This window comes from Pan paniscus, chromosome 8 (assembly GCF_029289425.2).
Source record: "Pan paniscus chromosome 8, NHGRI_mPanPan1-v2.0_pri, whole genome shotgun sequence".
Lineage (NCBI taxonomy): Eukaryota > Metazoa > Chordata > Mammalia > Primates > Hominidae > Pan > Pan paniscus.
Genome location: NC_073257.2, coordinates 74,590,991 through 74,613,247, shown reverse-complemented (window position 1 = coordinate 74,613,247; position 22,257 = coordinate 74,590,991). Strand labels below are relative to the sequence as shown.

At 40.0% G+C, this 22,257-nt stretch overlaps 1 protein-coding gene across 2 annotated transcripts in view; it reads right to left on the bottom strand.

The window, feature by feature from the left end:
- Nucleotides 1–12,184: 12,184 nt before the first annotated feature.
- Nucleotides 12,185–22,257, bottom strand: part of ZNF365 (zinc finger protein 365) — a 28,068-nt gene continuing 17,995 nt past the window's right edge. Inside the window, exons 4-5 of one of the 2 annotated variants that reach the window (XM_008955798.5) lie at nt 15,834–15,875; nt 12,185–15,087 (exon numbers count right to left, since the gene is read on the bottom strand). In XM_008955798.5, coding sequence (XP_008954046.2) covers nt 15,058–15,087; nt 15,834–15,875 — 72 coding nt within the window. In that variant the 3' untranslated portion in view covers nt 12,185–15,057. The remainder of the gene's footprint in view (nt 15,088–15,833; nt 15,876–22,257) is intronic. The other variant, XM_003830320.4, reaches the window with a different exon arrangement.

Here is a 22,257-nt window from a genome sequence, read left to right as displayed (position 1 = left end):
GAGAATTTGGGTGTGTAGCAGAAGGTTAGAAACTAGGGAGATGCCATATGAACAGAAAAAAAGAAGATGCATTACCTGGATGATCCACCAGGTAGTACAATTGGCAGAGTATTTCAGAAATGGAGCTGAAAACTTGTAAGAATAAAGCTCCAGATAGATGGCCAGACACAGTGGCTCACACTTGCCAGCACTTTGGGAGGCCAAAGTGGGAAGATTGCTAAAGCTTAAGAGTTTGAGACCAGTCTGGGCAACATAGTGTCTCTATAAAAATTAAAACAAAATTAAAAAAAAAAAGAATTAGTCAGATGTGGTGGTATGACTGTGGTCCTAGCTACATGGGAGGCTGAGGTGGGAGGATCCTCTGAGCCCAGGAGGTTGAGGCTGCAGTGAGCTCTGATTGCACCACTGCATTCCAGCCTGGGTGACAGAAAGAGATTCTGTCTAAGAAAAAAAAAAGAGCTAGATAGGATAATTTTGAGCTTCATTTACAGTTCACTTGTGCTAAGAAGCCTAAAAACAATGATTAAAATCCTAAGCAATTTTTGCACTAATTAGAGTCACAAAGCATTTCTTCTCTATTATATCCAATAAACTAATATATATAATTTATTGGCTGAGAAACACTGTAAGTTTTAGGAAGTGTTTGCTTCTTGCTGGTAATCCTGAATCTATGAGGCCTGCTACCTGTGACTCTTTCAGTCAGGAGCCCAGCCTTTGAAAAACTGAACCAAAGAAAGGAAGATCTAGTGAGTATATCATTGTCATCTACAGGCATATTTCTGTTTCACGTTGTTTACAAGAATGATTCAGAAGTTTTGATAGACGATGGTGAAGAGAGGGCCAATATTTGTATATTGGATGGCTCCTCCTCTTATTTCTGGTTAAAAACCTCTGCTTCTCGTGGTGAATGCAAAGGAACCATCCAAAAATCCTATTAAGATGCAGATTCCAATTCAATAGATCTAGGGTGGGACCTGGTATTCCTCATTTCTAACAAACTTCCAAGTGATGCTGGATACTGCTGGACTACAGACCATTTTTAAAAGTGAGGTGTTAGGTATACCCTAAATCATCTAAAATTTGACCACTCTGGCAGACAGTTGTGAATTGCCTTAAGACAGAGGGTCAAAAGTTTTCCTAAGAAGACAGAGGGGTGCTCAGTGATTTTATTTTTGAAGCGTTTACTATAATATTATTCTGAACAGTAACTGCTGTGTTTGCAGAAGACGTTAATGCATGTTCCCTTAGAAGAAACAGTTCCATGGTCAAATAAGTTTAGGGAGCATTTGCATACTTTTTTTCTCCTCTAAAAGATTCACAATGCACATTTTCATTGTCGTAATGCTGAACCGTCTGCAGTAGGGAAATATGTTTAGCCTGACAATTCCTTTATTTAACTAGTATGAGTCGGAGGAACTAGCCATCCATGGAACACACTTTGGGAAATACAACCACATCATAGAGCAGTAGTTTACGACTTTGGTGTATATCAGAATTAGTTGGAGAGCTAATAGAAAACATCAGATGCCTTTGTATTTTTACTTTTACTAAATTCCAGAGGTAACTGTGATACCCATCAGGGTTTTAGAACCATTGCTATACAGTAATCTCAGAGGAGTTTTTGTTACCACTTGAGGAGGGAGAGTTTCCTATTAGCCAACCTTCTCTCTTTCCAACTTGCTCTGTCGAAGTCCATGCTATCCCTGGGAGGACCAGCATCAGCTATGAACTGCCTTCATTTAAGGAAGAGCATTCAGATCAGATGGGGCTCAACGGCAGTTTTGTGGGAATAGCATTGAATCTATAAATTACTTTTGGTAGTAAGACCATTTTCATGATACTGATTCTTCCTATCCATGAGCATGGAATGTTTTTCCATTTGTTTGTGTCCTCTCTGATTTCCTTTAGCAGTGGTTTGTAGTTCTCCTTGAAGAGGTCCTTCACTTCTCTTGTTAGCTGTATTCCTATTCTTTTTGTAGCAATTGTGAATGGGATTTATTCATGATTTGGCTCTCTGCTTGCCTGTTGTTGGTGTATTGGAATGCTAACAATTTTTGCACATTGATTTTGTATCCTGAGACTTTGTTGAAGTTGCTTATTAGCTTGAGAAGATTTTGGGCTGAGACAATGGGATTTTCTAGATCATGTCATCTGCAAACATAGATAATTTGACTTCCTCTCTCCCTATTTGAATACCCTTTATTTCTTTCTCTTGCCTGATTGCCCTGGCCAGAACTTCCAATACCATGTTGAATAGCAATGGTAAGAAACGGCAGACTTGCCTTGTGCTGGTTTTCAAGGGGAATTCTTCCAGCTTTTGCCCATTCAGTATGATATTGGCTGTGGGTTTGTTATATATGGTTCTTGTTATTTTGAGGTATGTTCCTTCAATATCTAGTTTATTTAGAGTTTTTAACATGAAGTGATGTTGAATTTTATTGAAGGCCTTTTCTGCATCTATTGAGATAATCATGTGGTATTTGTCTTTAGTTCTGCCTATGTAATGAATTACATTTATTGATTTGCATATATTGAACCAATCTTGCATCCCAGGGAAGAAGCCAATTTGATAGTGATGGATAAGGTTTTTGATGTGTTGCTGGATTCGGTTTGCCAGTATTTTATTGAGGATTTTTGCATTAATGTTCATCAGGGATACTGGCTTGAAGTTTTCTCTTTTTCTTGTCTTCTGCTAGTTTTGGGGTTTGTTTGGTTTTGGTTCTCTAGTTCTTTTAGTTGTGGTGTTAGGTTGTTAATCTGAGATCTTTCTAGCTTTTTGATGTGGGCATTTAGTGCTATAACTTTACCTCTTAACACTACTTTAGCTGCATCCCAGAGATTCTGGTACATTGTCTCTTTGTTCTCATTAGTTTTAAAATTCATATGAAACCTAAAAAGAGCCCAAATAGCCAAGACAATCCTAAGCAAAAAGAACAAAGCTGGAGTCACCATGCTACCCAACTTCAAACTGTACTACATGGCTACAGTAATGAAAACAGCATGGTACTGGTACAAAAACAGACACATAGACCGATGGAACAGAATAGAGAACTCAGAAATAAGACTACTCAGCTGCAACCATTGAATCTTCAACAAACCTGACAAAAACAAGCAATGAGGAAAGGATTCCCTATTTAATAAATAGTGCTGGAAGAACTGGCTAGCCACATGCAGAAAACTGGAACTGGATTCCTTCCTTGCACATTATACAAAAATTAACTCAAGACAGATTAAAGACTTAAATGTAAAACCCAAAACTATAAAAACCCTAGGAGAAAATCTAGGCAATACCATTTAGGACATAGACACAGGCACAGATTTCATGATGAAAACACCAAAAGCAATTGCAACAAAAGCAAAAATTGACATGTGGAATCTGATTAAACTAAAGAGCTTCTGCACAGCAAAATAAACTATCATCAGAGTGAACAGACAACTTACAAAACGGGAGAAAATTTTTGCAATCTATCCCTCTGACAAAGGTCTAACATCCAGAGTCCACAAGGAACTTAAACAAATTTACAATAATAAAAAACAAACAATCCCACTAAAAAGTGGGCAAAGGGCATGAACAGACACTTCTCAAAAGAAGACATTTATGCAGCTGACAAACATATGAAACAAAGTTTAACATCACTGATCATTAGAGAAATGCAAATCAAAACCACAATGATACACCATCTCAAGCTAGTCAGAATGGCAATTATTAAAATGTCCAGAAACAACAGATGCTGGCAAGGTTGTAGAGAAAATGGAACACTTTTACACTGTTGGTGGGAGTGTAAATTATTTCAACCATTGTGGAAGACAGTGTGATCATTTCTCAAAGATCTAGAAGCAGAAATACCATTTGACATGAAAATACCAAAGACATGGAATAAACCCAAATGCCCATCAGTGATAGACTGGATAAAGAAAATGTGGTACATATATACCATGGAATACTACACAGCCATAAAAAGGAATGAGATAATGTCCTTTACAGGGACATGGATGCAGCTGGAAGCCATTATCCTCATCAAACTAATGCAGGAACAGAAAACCAAACACCACATGTTCTCACTTATAAGTTGGAGCTGAACAATATGAACACATAGACATAGGGTGGGGAACTACACACACAGGTGCCTATGGGGAGGGAGGGAGAGCATCAGGAAGAATAGCTAATGGATGCTGGGCATAATACCAAGGTGATGGGTTGATCTGTGCAGCAAACCACCATGGCACATGTTTACCTATGTAACAAATCCTGCACATGTACCCTGGAACTTAAAAGCTGAAGGACAAAAAAAAAGAGAGAGAGAGATTCCTCTATACATTCTACATACTGCAGGAATTCCTCAAAGTCTTTCCATTGTAATCTCCTGGTCAACAGTAGCTATCCCTTAGCCCTGCTCCAAATCAGAGCTCAAGAGAATTTTCTCTCCAGAACCAATTTATTGTTTCTTTGAACAAGGCTTAGTTAATCAGGATTTTAGTAGTAGTCAGTGAACAAAACCAACAAGGCAGTCCCGTGAGGCAAAAGGAAGGGAAAGACAATAAACAAGTAAACCAATAAATAAGATAATTTCAGATAGAAGTCTGTGCTGTTGAAAAAATACATAGTGCCATGGGACAGAGAATGACTAAGTCAGGGATTCTGTTGAGATCCTGTGATCCTAAAAGGCTATAAATGCACTAGGGCCAGTCAGGGTAATGTGGACACCATCACAGAGAGGAAATTGGCCCTGATAGTTCAGATGGGATTGGCTCTGATGGTTCAGAAAACTTCACCAGCTACCCCCATATATATCTGGCAGCCTATGTCTCCTGTACCCACTATTGCATGACTGGCTTATACAAATAAATATTGGTGAATGGTTGGTTGGTTGGATGGATGAATATCTAGTTAACTCTAGTGATTCTGACAAGATCCATCTGGTGAGGCCTGAAATCAGGGCTTGTTTAAGCTATTGAGCCAAACTGATTGTTCTGTTTGAGGAACAGCTCCCTCCTATTAGGCATATGCAGTACTCTGTACCTGACCCTGAAGCACAAGAAGGAAATGGGCTAAGAATACAAAAAAAACCCTTTTGTGCCACAGAGTCAATGACCACTTCATTACAGCCCAACTGGAATGCACTACAGACCCTTAAAGGGAAATGGTTCCTCACTTCCCCAAGTACTTGAAGCGGGTGTAGTCTATTCATCAGGGTTCTTAGTTGCAGGCAACAGAGACGGATTCTAGCGATTCATTAGAAAAGAGTTTATTAAAATGGCATTCTTACATCACATTATCTCTGGGGAGGACAGAGAACCAGATCTGGAGGTGCTAGCCAGCCAGGAACAATGCCAAAATTATACCATTGAATTGGTCTACTGAAAACACTAGGATTCTGCTGTCAGAACTGTCATTGCCAATACCTCAGGCAAGTGGATGGAGCTGCTGCCTCCACTCTCTTCCATCACCAGACAGGATTTTATACACACCCTACCTCTTTAAGTTAATTCCTTTGGACCAAAGCTTGGGGTGGACATATCTGATAGGCAGATTCTAAGTCACAGTTTCAGGAAAAGCTAGGAAAATGAGCATGTGGCATTTTCAGCTTCTAAGTAGGAGATGGCCCTACCCCATTAGGGAAGGAATCTCCCTGCAGACACAAGAAGGGGTTTTGAATTCTGAACAGCCAAAAAGAAGAGCAGATGTCAACTACAGCTGGAGTAGAGAAAGTAAGACCAAGAAAAGAAGATCAGAGACGCTATCTTGACCCTGCTGGGGAATAAAAACATAGGATGCTAAGAAGCAAAGCAAAGCAATTGCATGAAGGTACAAAACCAACGCATCAAGATATGAGTCTAAAGGCTGTTCTACAATCTAGTCTTGCCAGTAGCTCTGATATTTTGGTCTCTAGGCATTGGGCTTGTGTGTTAATAAGTATTGGTTAATTCATAACTTGGGAGGGGAATCTTATTTACTGGCCCATATATCCCCCAACAGATGCTGTTAGTATTTGTTTTCTGACACTCTCTTTTCTAAGTCTCCATGTTTAGCCAATAGTCTCAAATAAGCAAATATATTAAGTACTGACTCTGTGCCAGGTATTATGCTAAAAGCTTTATATGGATATCTTATTGAATCTGCACCATGATCCTGAATACAAAGAGAGACAATGAGGCTCTAATCGATTAAATAAGTTGCTCAAGATAATAAAACTAGTAAGTGGCAGAGCCTGATGTCTTTCTTTAGATACGTTAATACCTATCTGTTTCTATTAGATAGGTTAATATCTTCAAACAGGTTATAGTCAGTTCTTTACCACCATTCAGACTGTTTAATGTAACTTAATGATTTTCTGCTTTAGTTCATTAAACGTTGCCCTTTGTTTTAGTACACAGGGAAGAATCTTGTTTTTCTATTTTCAAATTCTTGATTAGAAAGTTATTAGGGGAGAGAGAAGACTTCATGGTTGTTCCCATGTGCTTTCCACATGGCCAAGGCAAGACATCATTCTATCTATTTTCCAGATGAGGAAACTGGACCCACAGTCAAAGCAGATGTAAGTTGTAAAGCAGGATGCCAAGATCAGTGCCCTTTCAACTGCACCATTGTTGAGGAAGGGCAAATAGATTGTGATTTGTATGCTGACTAGCTGGTATACTCATTTTCTATGGCTGCTATAACAAATTATCACTAGTTTAGTGGCTTAAACAACACATAGTTATTATCTAAAGGATTCTTCCAAAGTTAAAAGTTTGGGTGGGTAGACATTCTGCCTACCACAGCTGGTTAAGGCTGTGTTAAAAAGGATTCTGAGGCTATGTCTGTGTTCATCAGGAAAGATAACCCTGGCCAATTAGCAATGTCTACCATGGATTCAGAAGGAAATGCCATGTATTTTCTATCTTACCATAGATGCAGGCTAAAAGAAGGAGAGTATTAAAATACCTGCTGATAAGGCTTTAGGACCAATAGGTTTATATGCCTTCTACACAGTAATAGTTCAATACACTGAGACAGCAGGGTTTGCAGCAGAGAAAGAGTTTAACAATCACAGGGCACTGAGTGAGGAGAGGAGAGGAGACCCTCAAATCCATCTCCCTGATTTTTCCTGGGCTGGCATTTTTAAGGGGATCAGGGACAGTGAGGGTCAAAAGTCAAAAGTTTTCCTAAGAAGGGTAAAGGGAATGTGGGAACTGCATTCTTTAGTGAGTCAGCTTCTTGTGGGGTCCTTCAGGCAAGCAGGTGTCAGTAGTTTCACTGGTACACAGGACCTGAAGGAATATCTCAAAGGAAAAGCTTAATGTTTTGTAGTGTTTGAGTTTTTATCTATACAGCAGTTCAGGGGAGCTATAGTCTTACAGCAGGGTCTGCATGATTCTGGGGCAATAGGCCACAAACCACTATGGGGAAGCAGGTCAGAGGGCAAGCTGACCTCATAACAAACACTGACAGTGCTGCCAGCTTGGTTTATTTTTGTTTCTCCCCTCCATGCTTCTCTGATTAATTTTATAAAGTTTGTAGGAATGGCTTCAATAAGAGGAGTGACAGCCAGTTTGTGGGCTCCAGCCCTTGCTGGAAGGACCCTTAGAAGCAGAAGTAGAGTGTTCCAGTGCTCTGCCTGGTTCCATACTGTTGTAGTTTTTCTCTTCCTGGAGCTGGAGATACTTGACCCTCTGGCAAGTGAGCCCCTGCCCAGGTTCCAGGAATGATGCTGTCTCACTGGATCTCCTGAATCTCTACACAGCGGCAGGCCCAGTGCTAGGTGCTGGAGCATCAGGGTAGATACAGTTCTCTCACAGTGGGATACAACACTACAGGATAGCTGCAGACCTGAGGGGCTTACGCTTAAAATGGGAGACAGACTGGCCAAGAAATGGATATTCAAGGAAAAATTATGTTACTTCCCAGGGTTCACTTGTCCTATGCTTTCTACCTCCATGACCACACTCAGACTGCCTAAAATGCTCTGCTGTTTTGCTAACTCCAATCCTGTTCATTCTGCAAACACTACTTCCTCTTTGATCCTCCCCAGCTGGAAGAAAGTCCATTTTCTCATTGTAGTTTTCTTTTTTAGCATATCTGAGGCCACTGATGTTCCCATACTCCACAAATACCTTATTGAGGACCCACCCTATGCTGGGTACTGCATCTGGCACTGGGGACATACTAGGGATAAAAGGTGCAGACTTGGCCCCTTTTTATGGAAACGACAGAACAGTGGGGAAGGCAGATATGAGTCAAGTCGTCACACCATTAAATATTATAAAGGGGCACCTAGAATCAGTCCTACAAGGAATAGGTACATGGTATTCTGAGAGTTATGAAGCTGCCTTGGGGAAGTGACAATTGATCTCAAATCTGAAGGCTGAACAGAAATTAACTAGATGAAAAAGAAAGAGAAGGCCATTCCAGGCAGAAGACACATGTCAGGGAAGCAGTGCATGGAGAGAGCTCTGCTCTCTCTGAAAGGAAGGCAGTGGCTGGAAAGGAGCAAGAGGTCTGGTGCTGGCTGGAGTGGAGAGACAGGCCAGAGCCAGGGCATGCGGGGCAAATTCAATGCCTTGATCTTCGTCCCAATAACTAACTGTGTGTCCACTCCTCTTGCCCTTACCCACTCTAAGCTCCTCGGGTATCCCTTACCCTTTAAGAATCTTGGTTCCCTCTACCAGATCTCTGTGTTTAGGACTATATGAGAAGTGTTAGCTATAATTTCAAGCTACAGGCACACTTAAAGATAAAAATAAAGTACATTCCTGAGAATGGGGAAGTGGGGTTCATCCTTGAACAAATAATTAGGGCTTGGAAAGAGGAGAGGTTGAGATATAAAACCATCTTTCTGTTTCTCTATGATGTACTCAACCAAAGTGAACAATGCCACTTGTTAGTCAGCAAACAACCAATGTGAAATGTCCACAAACATATGCACTAAAATCTAACAGACTTCAATCTGAGACTTCGAAATTCCTTGGCAAGTTGGGGTCCTCATCTCTAAAGGGTGGCAGAGGTCTTGAGCTTACAGAGTGGCAAGGTCTATAACTCCCATAGTGGCTTGCATAGGTGCAATAACCAATCATAAATGTTAAACAGAATTTTAGGACACTGAGAACTTTTATGTAATCAACAAATGCATATAGGATCATTTTTTGGAGTTTTGTCAATGAGGAGGCAGAACACGGTGAAGGAGCATTGGCTGAGATGTAGAAGGACAATTCCTTTTTCTCACTCAAGCTCTGTCACAGAGGCGTTCCTGGGCCCTGGAAACCCTTTCAAGCATCATAAGCCCCCCTCTCATTGCAAAATGTGATGATGTCACCTTCTTAAGTATATTCATAAGAAAGGCAAAAGCTGAAGAATAATCAAAACTACCTGGAAAATGCTTGAAGAAGGCACAATGCTGGAGCCTGACATGACACACACCATCTCTAAGTCCAACATTGCCAATTTATCTTCCAGTGCTGGAAAGAACTGCTGTTGATTTAACTGAACACCAGATGAGGTTCCTGGCTTGCATTCAGGAGCCATGTTGTAACAAAAAATGTACCTTCTCTTTAAACACTGAAATCACATTCAGGGAGGTGAGATGCTTCCGTTCCAAGAAGCACATCATCCTGAGGTAATAGTACAAGATGTACATCTCCTGTTTCCCCAACTGCTGTTTCTCCACCTGCTAAGAGTAGAAAATTGTACCTCCTCAGCCCTACTTGCTTCAAAAGGATTCTGTAAGGATAAATATGGGTGCGTGTTATCTTTGTAACTTTACAAAATTTACAAACTTTGCAAAGCCCAAGTCAGTGAAATAAAATCTCCAAAATCAAGTTACCATGTTGACACTAAGTTTTATGTGGCCAACATTTACATTAATGTAACATCAATACATATATAAAACAATAGAATCCCAAGACTACAAGTATTTTTGGAAGAACCCAGCCCAATTCCCAACCCAATGTAGAATCCCAATCAGAAGTTACTCATGGATTTTGAATTACGCAGGAGTCGGTGTCCCTAACCCTTGCACTGTTCAAGGGTCAACTATAAGGGCAGACTAAGGTCACCTCTCAAATAACTCTCACAGCTCCTAAGCAAATGGATTCCCCTAAATTTTCCTGATTTCATGGTTCTAAAAAGAACAATGGCTGAGAAAAGGAGTAGCTAAGAGAAAAGTAGTACTCAAAGGAAATAGTAGCTCAGAGACAGGGAGCTCGCTTTTTAACTAGGTGACCTATTCCGTTGTGCTTAGAAATTTTACATTTAGTAATTTGACATCTGCTTCCTCAGAACTTTCTCTCACAGATCTCAGTAATATCTTTTGCAGCCACACAAAATATTTATTTTTCTATGTGATAACACCTCAGATACTTAAGGGCAGCAATAATCTCTCCTTTTCTCACAGGACATTGGTACCAAAGTTCTCATTTACCATCCTAGGCAACTACCTCCACATATGCAAAATGTATCAGTGTCCCCATTACAGGGTGGGAAGGAGAATCTAGCCTGCCTATATGTGAGGTTCCTCTACTGGAAAAACTCTTTTCCATCCTGGAATAATAGCTGAAGATCCAGAGTAAATTTAACATAGGGCTATAGTTCGAATACTCTTTTCTTAAATGAAAATTTCAGTTGTGTTCTGACCCAGAACATGAACAAAAAAAAGGAACACAAAAGAAAAAATTTACTTAATTCCACAAAAAGGAATTCAATTTCTAAAGCTCTCCATCATTTAAACATTTGAAATTGCTCCGGGGCTTCTTTTTGGGATCATGCAGGCATGCCACCCCTGGAATTCACTTCTGAAGGATCCAGATTGAGCAGAATCAAGATATTGGGATTTATGTTTTCTAATAAACTGAGATAATCAGGAATGTCACAGCTATTTCTCAAAAACACTATAACCTGGGGAACCCATTAACCTTGACATAACTACAGTTGACTCTTGAATGATACAGGTTTGAACTGAGTGGGTCCAGTTCTTTTTTTTTTCTTTTTTTCTTTTTTTTGAGATGGAGTCTCACTCTGTCACCCAGGCTGGAGTGCAGTGGCGCGATCTCAGCTCACTGCAAGCTCTGCTTCCCGGGTTCACGCCATTCTCCTGCCTCAGCCTCCTGAGTAGCTGGGACTACAGGCGCCCGCCACTGCGCCCGGCTAATTTTTTGTATTTTTAGTAGAGACAGGGTTTCACCATGTTAGCCAGGATGGTCTCGATCTCCTGACCTCGTGATCCGCCCGCTTCGGCCTCCCAAAGTGCTGGGATTACAGGTGTGAGCCACCGCACCCGGCGGGTCCAGTTCCATCCTGATTTTTTCTGCCACCAAAGGTAGCAAGACAAACCCTTCCTCCTCCTCTTCCTCCTCAGCCCACCCAACGTGAAGACAATGACGATGAAGACCTCTATGATGATCCACTTCCACTTAATGAATATAACTGTATCTTCTCTTCCTTATGATTTTCTTACTAACATGTCCTTTTCTCTAGTTTGATTGTAAGAATACGGTAGATAATACATTTAACATACAAAATATGTGTTAACTGTGTTATCAGTAGGGCTTCTGGTCAACAGTAGGCTATCAGTAGTTAAGTTTTTGAGCAGTCAAAAGTTACTCATGTATTTTGAATTACGCAGGAGTCGATGTCCCTAACCCTTGCACTGTTCAAGGGTCAACTGTAAGTGCAGACTAAGGTCACCTCCTGAATAACTCTCACAGCTCCTAAACAAATGGAGTCCCCTAAATTTTCCTGATTTCATGGTTCTTAAAAGAACAATGGCTAATTCCACCAGACACATACTTCTCTCTGTTATCTATTCTGATCACTCTCTGGGCTTTGCAATGTCTTGGATGTATAGCATATACAGGCTGGGATATATACTGTGAAATCTGTTTATGAATTGCTAAGAGATGACAAGTTTAAAAATACAGTGTAGGAAAATTACTCATGGTTGTGGAGGAAGATGGGGAAAAGTGCCAAATGGGCTTTTAATGAAGCTGTCTCAGTGTGAACATATGTAAAAATAACTTTTAGATATAGGAATTATGATGAACAAAAATGATCTAGCTAAGTTAAGAAAACCTATAGGTACACAAGATCCTGGTGATTATATGTATGATGAACAGCTTATTCATGAAGGACCATTTTGTTTCCTGTTAGTGGATCAACATACTTGGCTCCCCAAAAAACACTCCAACTAGACAAAACATATCAACACATTAGTCAGAAATATAGCTTTATTATCATAATATTTCATAATCTAAAAACTTCTTTAATTCTGGAACAGAATATTCCAACTTCTGTACAACTGACTGGCCCTGCAGAATACTGGAAAACAATGTCTAAGCAACTTGAACCTTGCAGATAAGAATCTGTAACCTAGTTTGGGAAAAAGGGAAAAAGCAAGAAAAACGGTTCAAAGGAAGATTTCTTCCCCACAAGACAAATAAAATTAAATCTACTCTCCATTTTAACCTTGAACATAGTTTCCCAGAAACTTTGGTGATTTCTTCAAAAAAGCAACCGCCTTAACTCTAAGGTCAACTGCCCATGTGGACAAAGAAAATATTTAAAAATAAGACACAAACAGGACACAGTACTTAGCTCAGGCCATGGTGTGTTAAGTGGAGTATGCTTCTGAGTAAGCCATCTCCCATGTTTTGACACTAAATTTATGTCTCTAAGGAGGCACAACATACATGACACATGTCTTTATATGGGGTCAAAATTTAGTGGGAACTTAAAAAAAACATTTTAATATAATAAACAAATCTCAAAATAATTTGTCTTGTGAAATGTAGAGTAGGATGACATTATGGTACTTTCTGAAGATCATGGGGTACCACTGTCAAAGAGAGTTGCCATGCCCTCTATGTTAGATGAAAATCCAAAATGTCAGTTACTTTAAATAAAACAGAAACAAGTTGTCATTGCACACACATTACGGGACAAAGAGCATGCAATACAACTAACAAGTCATGTTTTTAGTATGTAAAAGGCTAAGGTGCAATCATGGTATAAGCATCAATAATAAATAACTTTAGAGGGGGAAGTTAATTCTCCAAATAAATAATAATTATAACATTACAATTTTTACAATGTTAGCCTAAACAGTGATATTCACAGCAATGTTTTTGCCCACTTGGCAGCTGCTTATATATCACATGAATGATCTACCCCCCCATAAACTGAAAGTCAAAGTGAAGATTCAAGAACATTTTCATTATGGTAGGTTCAAAATGTTTGTATAATGATAAGTTACACTTTTCAATTGACTGGCATTTTAAGCAACTGCTTTATTTCCTATTTTTAATGCGCTGCTAATTTGATGCTTATTGCAGTAACAATCATAATTCTGCCAATGTTAATTACGTTACAGTTTTGATTTTTTAAATAAGAGAATTCAGTTTACATGAACAAACATATATAGTTTAAAAACCACCCACCACAAACACACACTTTCTCCATGAGTATTTAAAAATAAATTATTAATATACTTAACATATGTATTTTGTATGTGTTATATATATGTATATATTTGTGGACAAAATTATTCCTGTTTTCAGAAGAATGTCAGCACTTGTAAACTCTGCATGAGACCTGATGATATTGCTAAATTTAAGGAAAAAATAACATGGAAATTCATTCTTGAGGAAAATCATACAGCAGGAAATTCTTAACAGCTCTTTGTGGAAACAAAAGCCATTTTAGGGAGGGAAGGAGGGGAAGACAGTGTCAGATTCTGGCTCCTACATGCATTGTTTATTTCAGAAATTACTTTAGAATGCAACATAGAGTGAACACTCCAGATACTTGGTTGAAAGATACCTGAAGCCTTAACAGGGCACAGAAGCAGCAGGAGGCGAAGTGAACCACCCAGTGGAAAAGTTAAGCCAGCGAAGAGAAAGTCATGCCCATAGCAGAGAGAGAGAGGGCCACTGACACTGTCCGGGAAGCAGGTCTTAGGAAAGGGCTTGGCGACACCCGCAGTGCTTCCAGGATGGTCACGATGCACCAAGCGTGCAGTCCACTGTCATTCCAACCACCTAGCCACCGAGCCCATGCTGGGTGCTAATCAAAAGAGGATTTTACTTCGCTCCCCAGCCATATCCACAGAAGCAGCTATTAAGATAGAGGCTGGCAGCATGGTCTGTGGGTGCAGAATACTCAGCCAAAGAAGACGGCAGAGGTGTACCAAAATCTGAATAAACATGCATCTAGGCCACCAAAAAACCTCAATCAAACAAACGAACTGAAAGACACCCTGTCGGAATGAGAACTGAAGTCTGACTGAACGAGTCCCTTGAGCAACCCAGAAATTGAAATCTTGATTAACCAGAATACTCGGGGAATGGGAATCCTTATTTTGGAGGCTTTCAAATTAGCTGAGGGGAAGGTTATACACAAACACAAATATTTTCATTTTACTGCTATTAACAGAACTTTACACTCCCATTCCTTGCCTCACACTTTGGAGAGCAGTGGGCACAGATGAATTTTCTCCCTAGGCCTGACATTTTGTGTGGCCTTGGTCCTGAAAATTAATGACCACTGCATAGAAGCCCAGATGCCAAGATTACTGGAGACTGGGCCAGTTACTTTAGATGTTAGAGCTTTAAGATTGATTTAATTTTTTTATTCTTTCTGTAATTTGCAAGCTTCTAAAAGGGGGTTATAATAAAATTCTGGTTCACTAAGATTCCCATTTGCTAAGCTCTGGTTAATCGAGGTGCTTGCCTGTGTTATGCCCTTGGCTTTTCCAATGTGTCTTACTATGGAATGTTTCCAGAAAGACATTACTGTTGGCCCCTGGAACAACGTTCCCCAAAGCCCAGCGATGATTGGTCCAGCACCACCCACCCTTTTAGATGATGTTCACAATGGCTGTTGGCTTTTTTTTAGCCATTTTGGGCCTGATGTTGCCTTTGCGGCCAAACCCCAGGAGCTCCCCTTTCTTCGGAGGTCTGCAGAGGTCTCTTGAGGACTCAGCCTGTTCGTGAATGGCCTTGGCAGGCTGCATGCTGGCTCTGTCATCCTTGGCCTTTTTCAGGTGGTTCCTTCCCTTTGGGTGGAAATGGGCTTTGAGATCAGGGTGGTTACACACCGAATGCGGGTGCCCTCGGCTTCTACAGAGGGTTGGAGGGGGGAGTGGAGAAGAGATGAGCAGAAAGAAAGATTTCTTTAAAACCTTAAAAGAATAATTACTCATGGCACAATCTCTCCTACATGCTACAGTGGTGATAATGCTACCACAAAGGAAAATCATAATATGAGTATTTTTCTTCCAAAAATTCCTGTGGTCGCCATGAAATGATCACATGGTACTAAATTCCCAGGGAGATATTACTAGTCCTATTTACAGTGATAAGACTGAGGTACAGAAAGTGTTAATGACTACCCCGAATAATACAGACAGTTGGTCTATGGAGAAGATGGGACCAGAACTCATGTCTCTTGACTTGTTAAGTGACGACTAGCAGACTCAGACAAATTCACTGCATAGATGTTGTAAAGCATATGACTGCCAGGATGAATTTACATAAACAATGTAGTACATGAACTACATTAATAGTACTATAGAGTTATTATGACCACACTATACCTCAATAAGAGAAAGTTATACTATATAATACTCTAAAAATATTCCTCCAGAGCCATCATAGTGGCATATACTAATAGACAAGTAGGATATTGAAAGGTCACATCAACTTTTCACAAAGTTAGATACACATGCAGGTCAGTTTTCACTTAAGCCTCCCAAAGCCATTTATAATATAGATATCATATAAAATAGATATGATCTCATATAAAATGCAACAGGAAAACATACAATACAAACATTATCAAATGGCGCAAGTATAAACATACATACATACAGGCATTTGGGCTTCCTATTTGAGGAGATGTCTGTAAGCTGAAGGAAAACAAATAAGAAAAAATGTTACTGCATTTGAGGACTGGATTTGGTTTTTAAAATATTTCTTATACTTTCTAAAAACTGCATTCCCATTAAGGGAGTCAGTGACTGCTACTGGTAGCATGACCTGCAGCACCATCCATTGCATCAGTGAACAAGAACATCTCATGCTCAGCCTTTGCTTGCTTACTCCAGGAGCCTCTGTGGGCACTTGTTCTGAGATTTCTGAGAAGTCTATGTCAGCAGATCTCAAAAATCTCAAACACGCAAAAGAGCCTCCCAGTAGAGCAACATTTGAAGAAATATGTTTCCAAATACTGGAATGCCTTTGCATCCTCATAGCTTAGTTCCCACTTATAAGTGAGAATATAAGATACTTGGTTTTCCATTCCTGAGTTACTTCACTTAGAATAATGGCCTCCAGCTCCAACCAATTTGCTGCAAAGACCATTATTTCATTCCATTTTATGGCTGAGTAGTATTCCATGGTTCACATATACCACATTTTCTTTATCCACTCGTTGGTTGATGGGCACTTAGGCTGATTCCATATTTTTGCAGTTGCAAATTGTGCTGCTATAAACATGTGTGTGCATGTGTCTTTCTCATATAATTTACTTCTTTTCCTTTGGGTAGATACCCAGTAGAGGGATTGCTGGATCGAACAGTAGTTCTACTTTTAGTTATTCAAGGAGTGGGGTGACGGATAAAAGACAACATATTGGTATAATGTACACTGCTCACATGATGGCTGCACCAAAATCTCAGAAATCACCACTAAAGAATTTATTCGTGTAACCAAAAGCCACCTGTTCCCCCCAAAACCATTGAAATAAAATAAATACATAAAATTTGAAAACTTGAAATGATCCGCCATGATTTCTTGATTGATTCAGGCTGTATTTGCAGGTAATCTATAGCTGTGGCCAGTCACAATGTATCAACTAAGGGGAACACTGACATAAAAGGTTTCTTGCCTATAATACATCATTCCTAAAATGAGAGAATATGAAGAACAACCCCACAACTGTCCCTGAGGCTGTCTATCATTGAGATGATTTCCCACTCCTAATAACTCATGCAATAAAATATCTGCATGCACTTTTGTGGCTGGGCTTGAAATATTCTCATCTGCAGAATAAATTGATAATTATCATTTTGTGATAGAGATGTCACCATCCAGTGTATAGGCAGTGTATTTCCATCCTCCTGATCCTGATCTTCCTCATGTAGTTTTCACTAGAATAAGTGGTGTCACATTAGCAGGCAGACCAACAGAAGAAGAGAAATGACAAATAAAATATGGAGAAAAGGCCACCTTGGTATTTGGGCCAGTGTGGCCAAGATATATGTCCCTGCTGTACTAAAATGATCTGAAAACCCAAGCTCAGCCTAACAGGATCACTGCCTGCATTCTTCTGTCTGCAGCAAGCCGCAAAGGAAGTTCCTTAAAAAAAAAAGGAGGCTCATGTCATGAGGAGACAAGATAGGATTCTTGTGTTCTGTCTTTTGACACAATCAGAACTCAGCAATATTTTAAGCCTGCTCATGCAGGCTAGGTTTGGCTTCAGATTAGTAAATTGTAACAGAAAAAGGCACCATTCTCACATGAGGTCCCAAAGATTATGCAACATACAAAGAAGGTGGGACAGATGGCTCTGGCAAATGCCAGGCTGGTAGCTTCTGGGGAACCAAAGGCACTGGCATCAACTTTCTCTACCCCACCATCACCAATATGTATTTCTCAGCTGGGCTCCCTCAGTGAACTTCAGTCAATGTATAAATTGTAAAAATAAACAAGGTTTTTCTTCCTTTAAATCTTTCCTCCTTATTGTTTTTTTAATTATTAGAGCATAACAAAATGTGTTCACTTTACCGTTTGTATGTATGTAAGTGGCAGTTTAATGATTTGTTGCATACATTTGTATACATACTGCTCTTTGGAATTTTATGCAAAATTGAGAGAGAGAGAGAGAGAGAACAAATACATGTGTGTGTATGTTTCTGTCCCTGAGAAAAAGGCTAACAGTGTTATCACATATTCAAAGTGATCTCTGACTTCAAAAATGTTTTTAGAACTCCAACCTTAGTGACTATGAATGTCACTAATGGGCCCTGCTGGGACCTCAAGAAATGAAAGGACTTTACTGTGTCTTACCAAGAGGGAAATGCATGATAAAGATGAGTAAAGATGGGTCATGAAGCTCACACATATAAAGGTACTATAAATTGTGCATGTCTAGATGTCACACACCAGATCAAATACTGACCACAGAACAGGCAGAATTAACCCTCACAGCAGCCCTAGGAGGTAAGCATCATCATTCCAATTTTACAGATATGGAAGCTAAGGCAGCAGAGTTAAGTAACTGATTTGAAGCCTCAGTGCTTTACCAGTGTTCGGGCTGGGCTTCAAATCCAAGTTAGCAGACTCCAAGCCTGAGCAAGCCTTCACTCTGTACTGTATTCTTAAAAACTATGTGTTCATGTACATACATATAATAACGAAGTATGTACACAATAAATTAAGTGGAATCAATGGCTGGACTAGAATTCCTCCAAAGATCCTATAAATGATGAGGTTTGGGGTGGAGGCCGGGGCTTATCATCACAGCCACCACAGAATTTCCTCTGCTCCCCCCATGAACACAAGAGGCCACTGTTCCTCCTGGCCCCTTTGGCGTCAGGCAGATGGAAAACCTTTTCCCACTTAGCCCATCTACCTACTTCCATTTTCTCCTAGTCCAACACTTTTGTCTTCTTTTTGATTAGGGAAAGGAGGATGTTAAGATGAGGATCAAAAGAGCCTTTGATCAAGGTCCCAGGTTGGAAAAATATAAATAGCCTTGTACTAAAAGCCAACCTAAGTACAGGTTTGACTAACTCTTATCCAAAATGCTTGGGACCAGAAGTGCTTCAGATTTAGAATTTCAGAATATTTGCATTCTACTTACCAGTTCAGCAACCCTAATCCAGAAATATGAAAACCGAAATGCTCCAACGAGCATTTCCTTTGAGCATGACCCTGGAGCACTCAAAATGTTTTGGATTTTGGAGCATTTAGAATGTCAGATTTGGCCTGGTGCAGTGGCTCATGCCTGCAATCCCAGCACTTAAGGAGGCCGACGTGGGCAGATCACCTGAAGTCAGGAGTTCGAGACCAGCCTGGCCCATATGGTGAAACCCCAGTCTCTACTAAAAATACAAAAAAAAAAAAAATTAGCCAGGTGTGGTGGTGGGTGCCTGTAATCCCAGCCACTCGGGAGGCTGAGGCAGGAGAATCGCTTGAACCAGGGAGGCAGAGGTTGCAGTGAGCCATGATCATGCCATTGCACTCCAGCCTGGGCAACAAGAGTGCCTCGAAAAAAAAAAAAAAAAAAAAAAGAGTGTCAGAGTTTTGGAATAGGGATGCTCACCCTGTAATATACATTCACCTATAAAATAAGAAGCCACGTCTTTGATATCATCAAACTGCCAAATCTGCGCCCAGGATATCATCAAAGTGCCAAATCTGCCCAGGGTATCTGTGGCTATAGAGACAAAGAATAACTCAGATGCTCTTAACAAAGAAAGTTTTGAATAATATCTTTGGCCCAGCTTAGTGAAGATATACAGAGCCCAGAAACCCACGCTTCTGAAGCCTCAGCCACACCGAGGACAGCTTCTTGCCCCAGTGCACTGCAGAATAAGCCGAAGATTCTGACTCTACTCCCCACTCTCTCCCTCTTTCTTGCATACCTGAGCTCCCTCCTTTAGAACAATTAGGAATACCATCCCCAGCCCGGATCTCACTCTCTCCACTAAGGCTGCACTACAAAAACAGTGTAGATCCTCATCTCCCTTCTTATAACCACCTTAGTTCCCTCCCTCTCTTCTCTTCCCTCTTTTTCTCATTACCACCTCTAGAGAGCAGTGAAATTCCTAGATTGATATGTAAGTTGCTTGTTTCTAAGGTGACTTATAGCATTAAAGAATCTTCTGTGCTATGGAAAAATTTCCTTCCCCTTCCATTTAGTGTCTTTGCTGAAATAATGTTTTGGCATCTGTATCTTTCCCTCAATTCCCTTGAGCATTTATGTTCTTGTTCACCTGGCTGATTTCTAAAAATATAATATGCTTACTCAGATATTTTATCTCTATGCTCTGAAAAATGGTGCCGAATTAGACACAAAGTGACCTACTATCCCATCTGTCAAAATCACTCACACAACTGCTCAAATGGAAGGTCATGGAACAGCTTGGATAATCTTATTTTAAGTGTTGCATTTATGTCCTGCAGGTTGCTAAATCAGGACTAGCAGTAATTCATTTAACACATATTTACTGGGGTGCAGAACTTACTGGTACTGAGGAAACTGCTCTCAGTGAGGAGGGGGACACAATTACTGATTAAACAAATGAATATAATTTTACATAGTGCTAACTACTGCAGCCTGAATATCCCTAACCCAAACACCCAAAATCCGAAAGCTCCAAAATGTGAAACTTTTTGAGAGCCAACATGACCCTCCAGGGAGATACTCACACTGGAGCATTTTGGATTTCTGATTTTGGATTAGGAATGCTGAACCAGTAAGCTGAATGCAAGTATTTCAAACTCTAAAAAAATCTAAAATCTGAAACATTTCTGGTCCCAAGCATTTCGGATAAAGTATACTCAACCTGTATGACAATGAAACACACTGTTATAAGGAAAAATGGTCTACAGGGTCTGCAGACTGTGTCATAATGTGGCTGACTATGGTTCAAAGCAGAATTTACTATACAAGGAAACAAGGGGAAACCACATCTGCCTAATCCTTTCAGAAATCACATACCTCATTCTTGGTCTTCCTAGGGCAACGTATCCTCCCTCCAACCCTCAAACAGTTCCCTCACCACAGCCTGATCATTGCCCCACTCATACACAGCTCTCGTCTGTAAATTTCTTGCTATATTCTAACTGTACTTTATTTTATTTGAATTAGTCCATTTTTCCTTCGGTAGAGCAAGTCCATGAAGGTAGATCATATCATATTTGGAATACAGAAGGTACAAACATAAATATTTATTAATTTCCCACCATTTGTGTATGTATATATGTATGTGTACATTTTTGTGCATGTATTTATATGTGTATATGCATGCATGTACATGTATATGTACATTTGTGTGTGGCACACACAAATACACAGTCATATACTAAAAAACAATGTTTCAGTCAACGACAGACTGCATATACGAGGGTGTTCCCATAATATTATAATAAAGCTGAAAAGTTCCTATCACCAAGTGACACCATAGCTGTTATAATGTCGTAGCACAATGAATTGTTTGTGGTGATGCTGGTGTAAACAAATCTACTGTGCTGCCAGTCACATAGAAGTATGGCACATACAATCATGTACAGAGCATAATACTTGATAATGACAATAAACGACTATGCTACTGGTTTGTGTATTTACTATATTATACTTTTAATCTTTCTAATTTAGAGTGTACCTGTTCTATAAAAATAAAATGTTATCTGTAAAACAGCCTCAGGCAGGTCCTTCAGGAAGTATTCCAAAAGAAGGTGTTGTGACCATAGGAGATGACAGCTCAGTACACGCTATAGCCTCTGAAGACCTTCCAGTGGGAAAAGATGTGAACAGGAATATTGATAATCCTGGCTCTGTGTGTATTTGTGTCTTAGATTTTAACCACCAAAAAAAAAAAAGCTTAACAGAAAAATTAAAAAATGTAAAAACAGAAAAAAAGCTTATTGAATAAAGCACATAAAGAAAATATTATTGTACTTCTCTGGTATAAAAATAAGCACATAGGGCCAGGTGCGGTGGCTCACGCCTGTAATCCCAGCACTTTGGGAGGCCGAGACGGGCGGATCACCTGAGGTCAGGAGTTCCAGACCAGCCTGGTCAACGTGGTGAAACCCCGTCTCTATTAAAAATACAAAAAATTAGCTGGGCATGGTGGCAGGTGCCTGTAATCCCAGCTACTCAGGAGGCTGAGGCAGGAGAATCACTTGAACCCGAGAGGTGGAGGTTGCAGTGAGCCAAGATCACGCCACTGCACTCTAGCCTGGCAACAGAGCAAGACTCCGTCTCAAAAACAAACAAACAAACAAAAGGCACATAGACCAATGGAACAGAATAGAGAACACAGAAATAAAGCCAAATACTTAACAACCAACTGATCTTCGACAAGGCAAACAGAAACATAAAGTGGGGAAAGGCCACCCTATTCAACAAATGGTGCTGGCATAATTGGCAAGCCACGTGTAGAAGAATGAAACTGGATCTTCATCTCTCACCTTATACTAAAATCAACTCAAGATGGATCAAGGTCTTAAATGTAAGACCTGAAACCATAAAAATTCTAGAAGATAACGTCAGAAAAG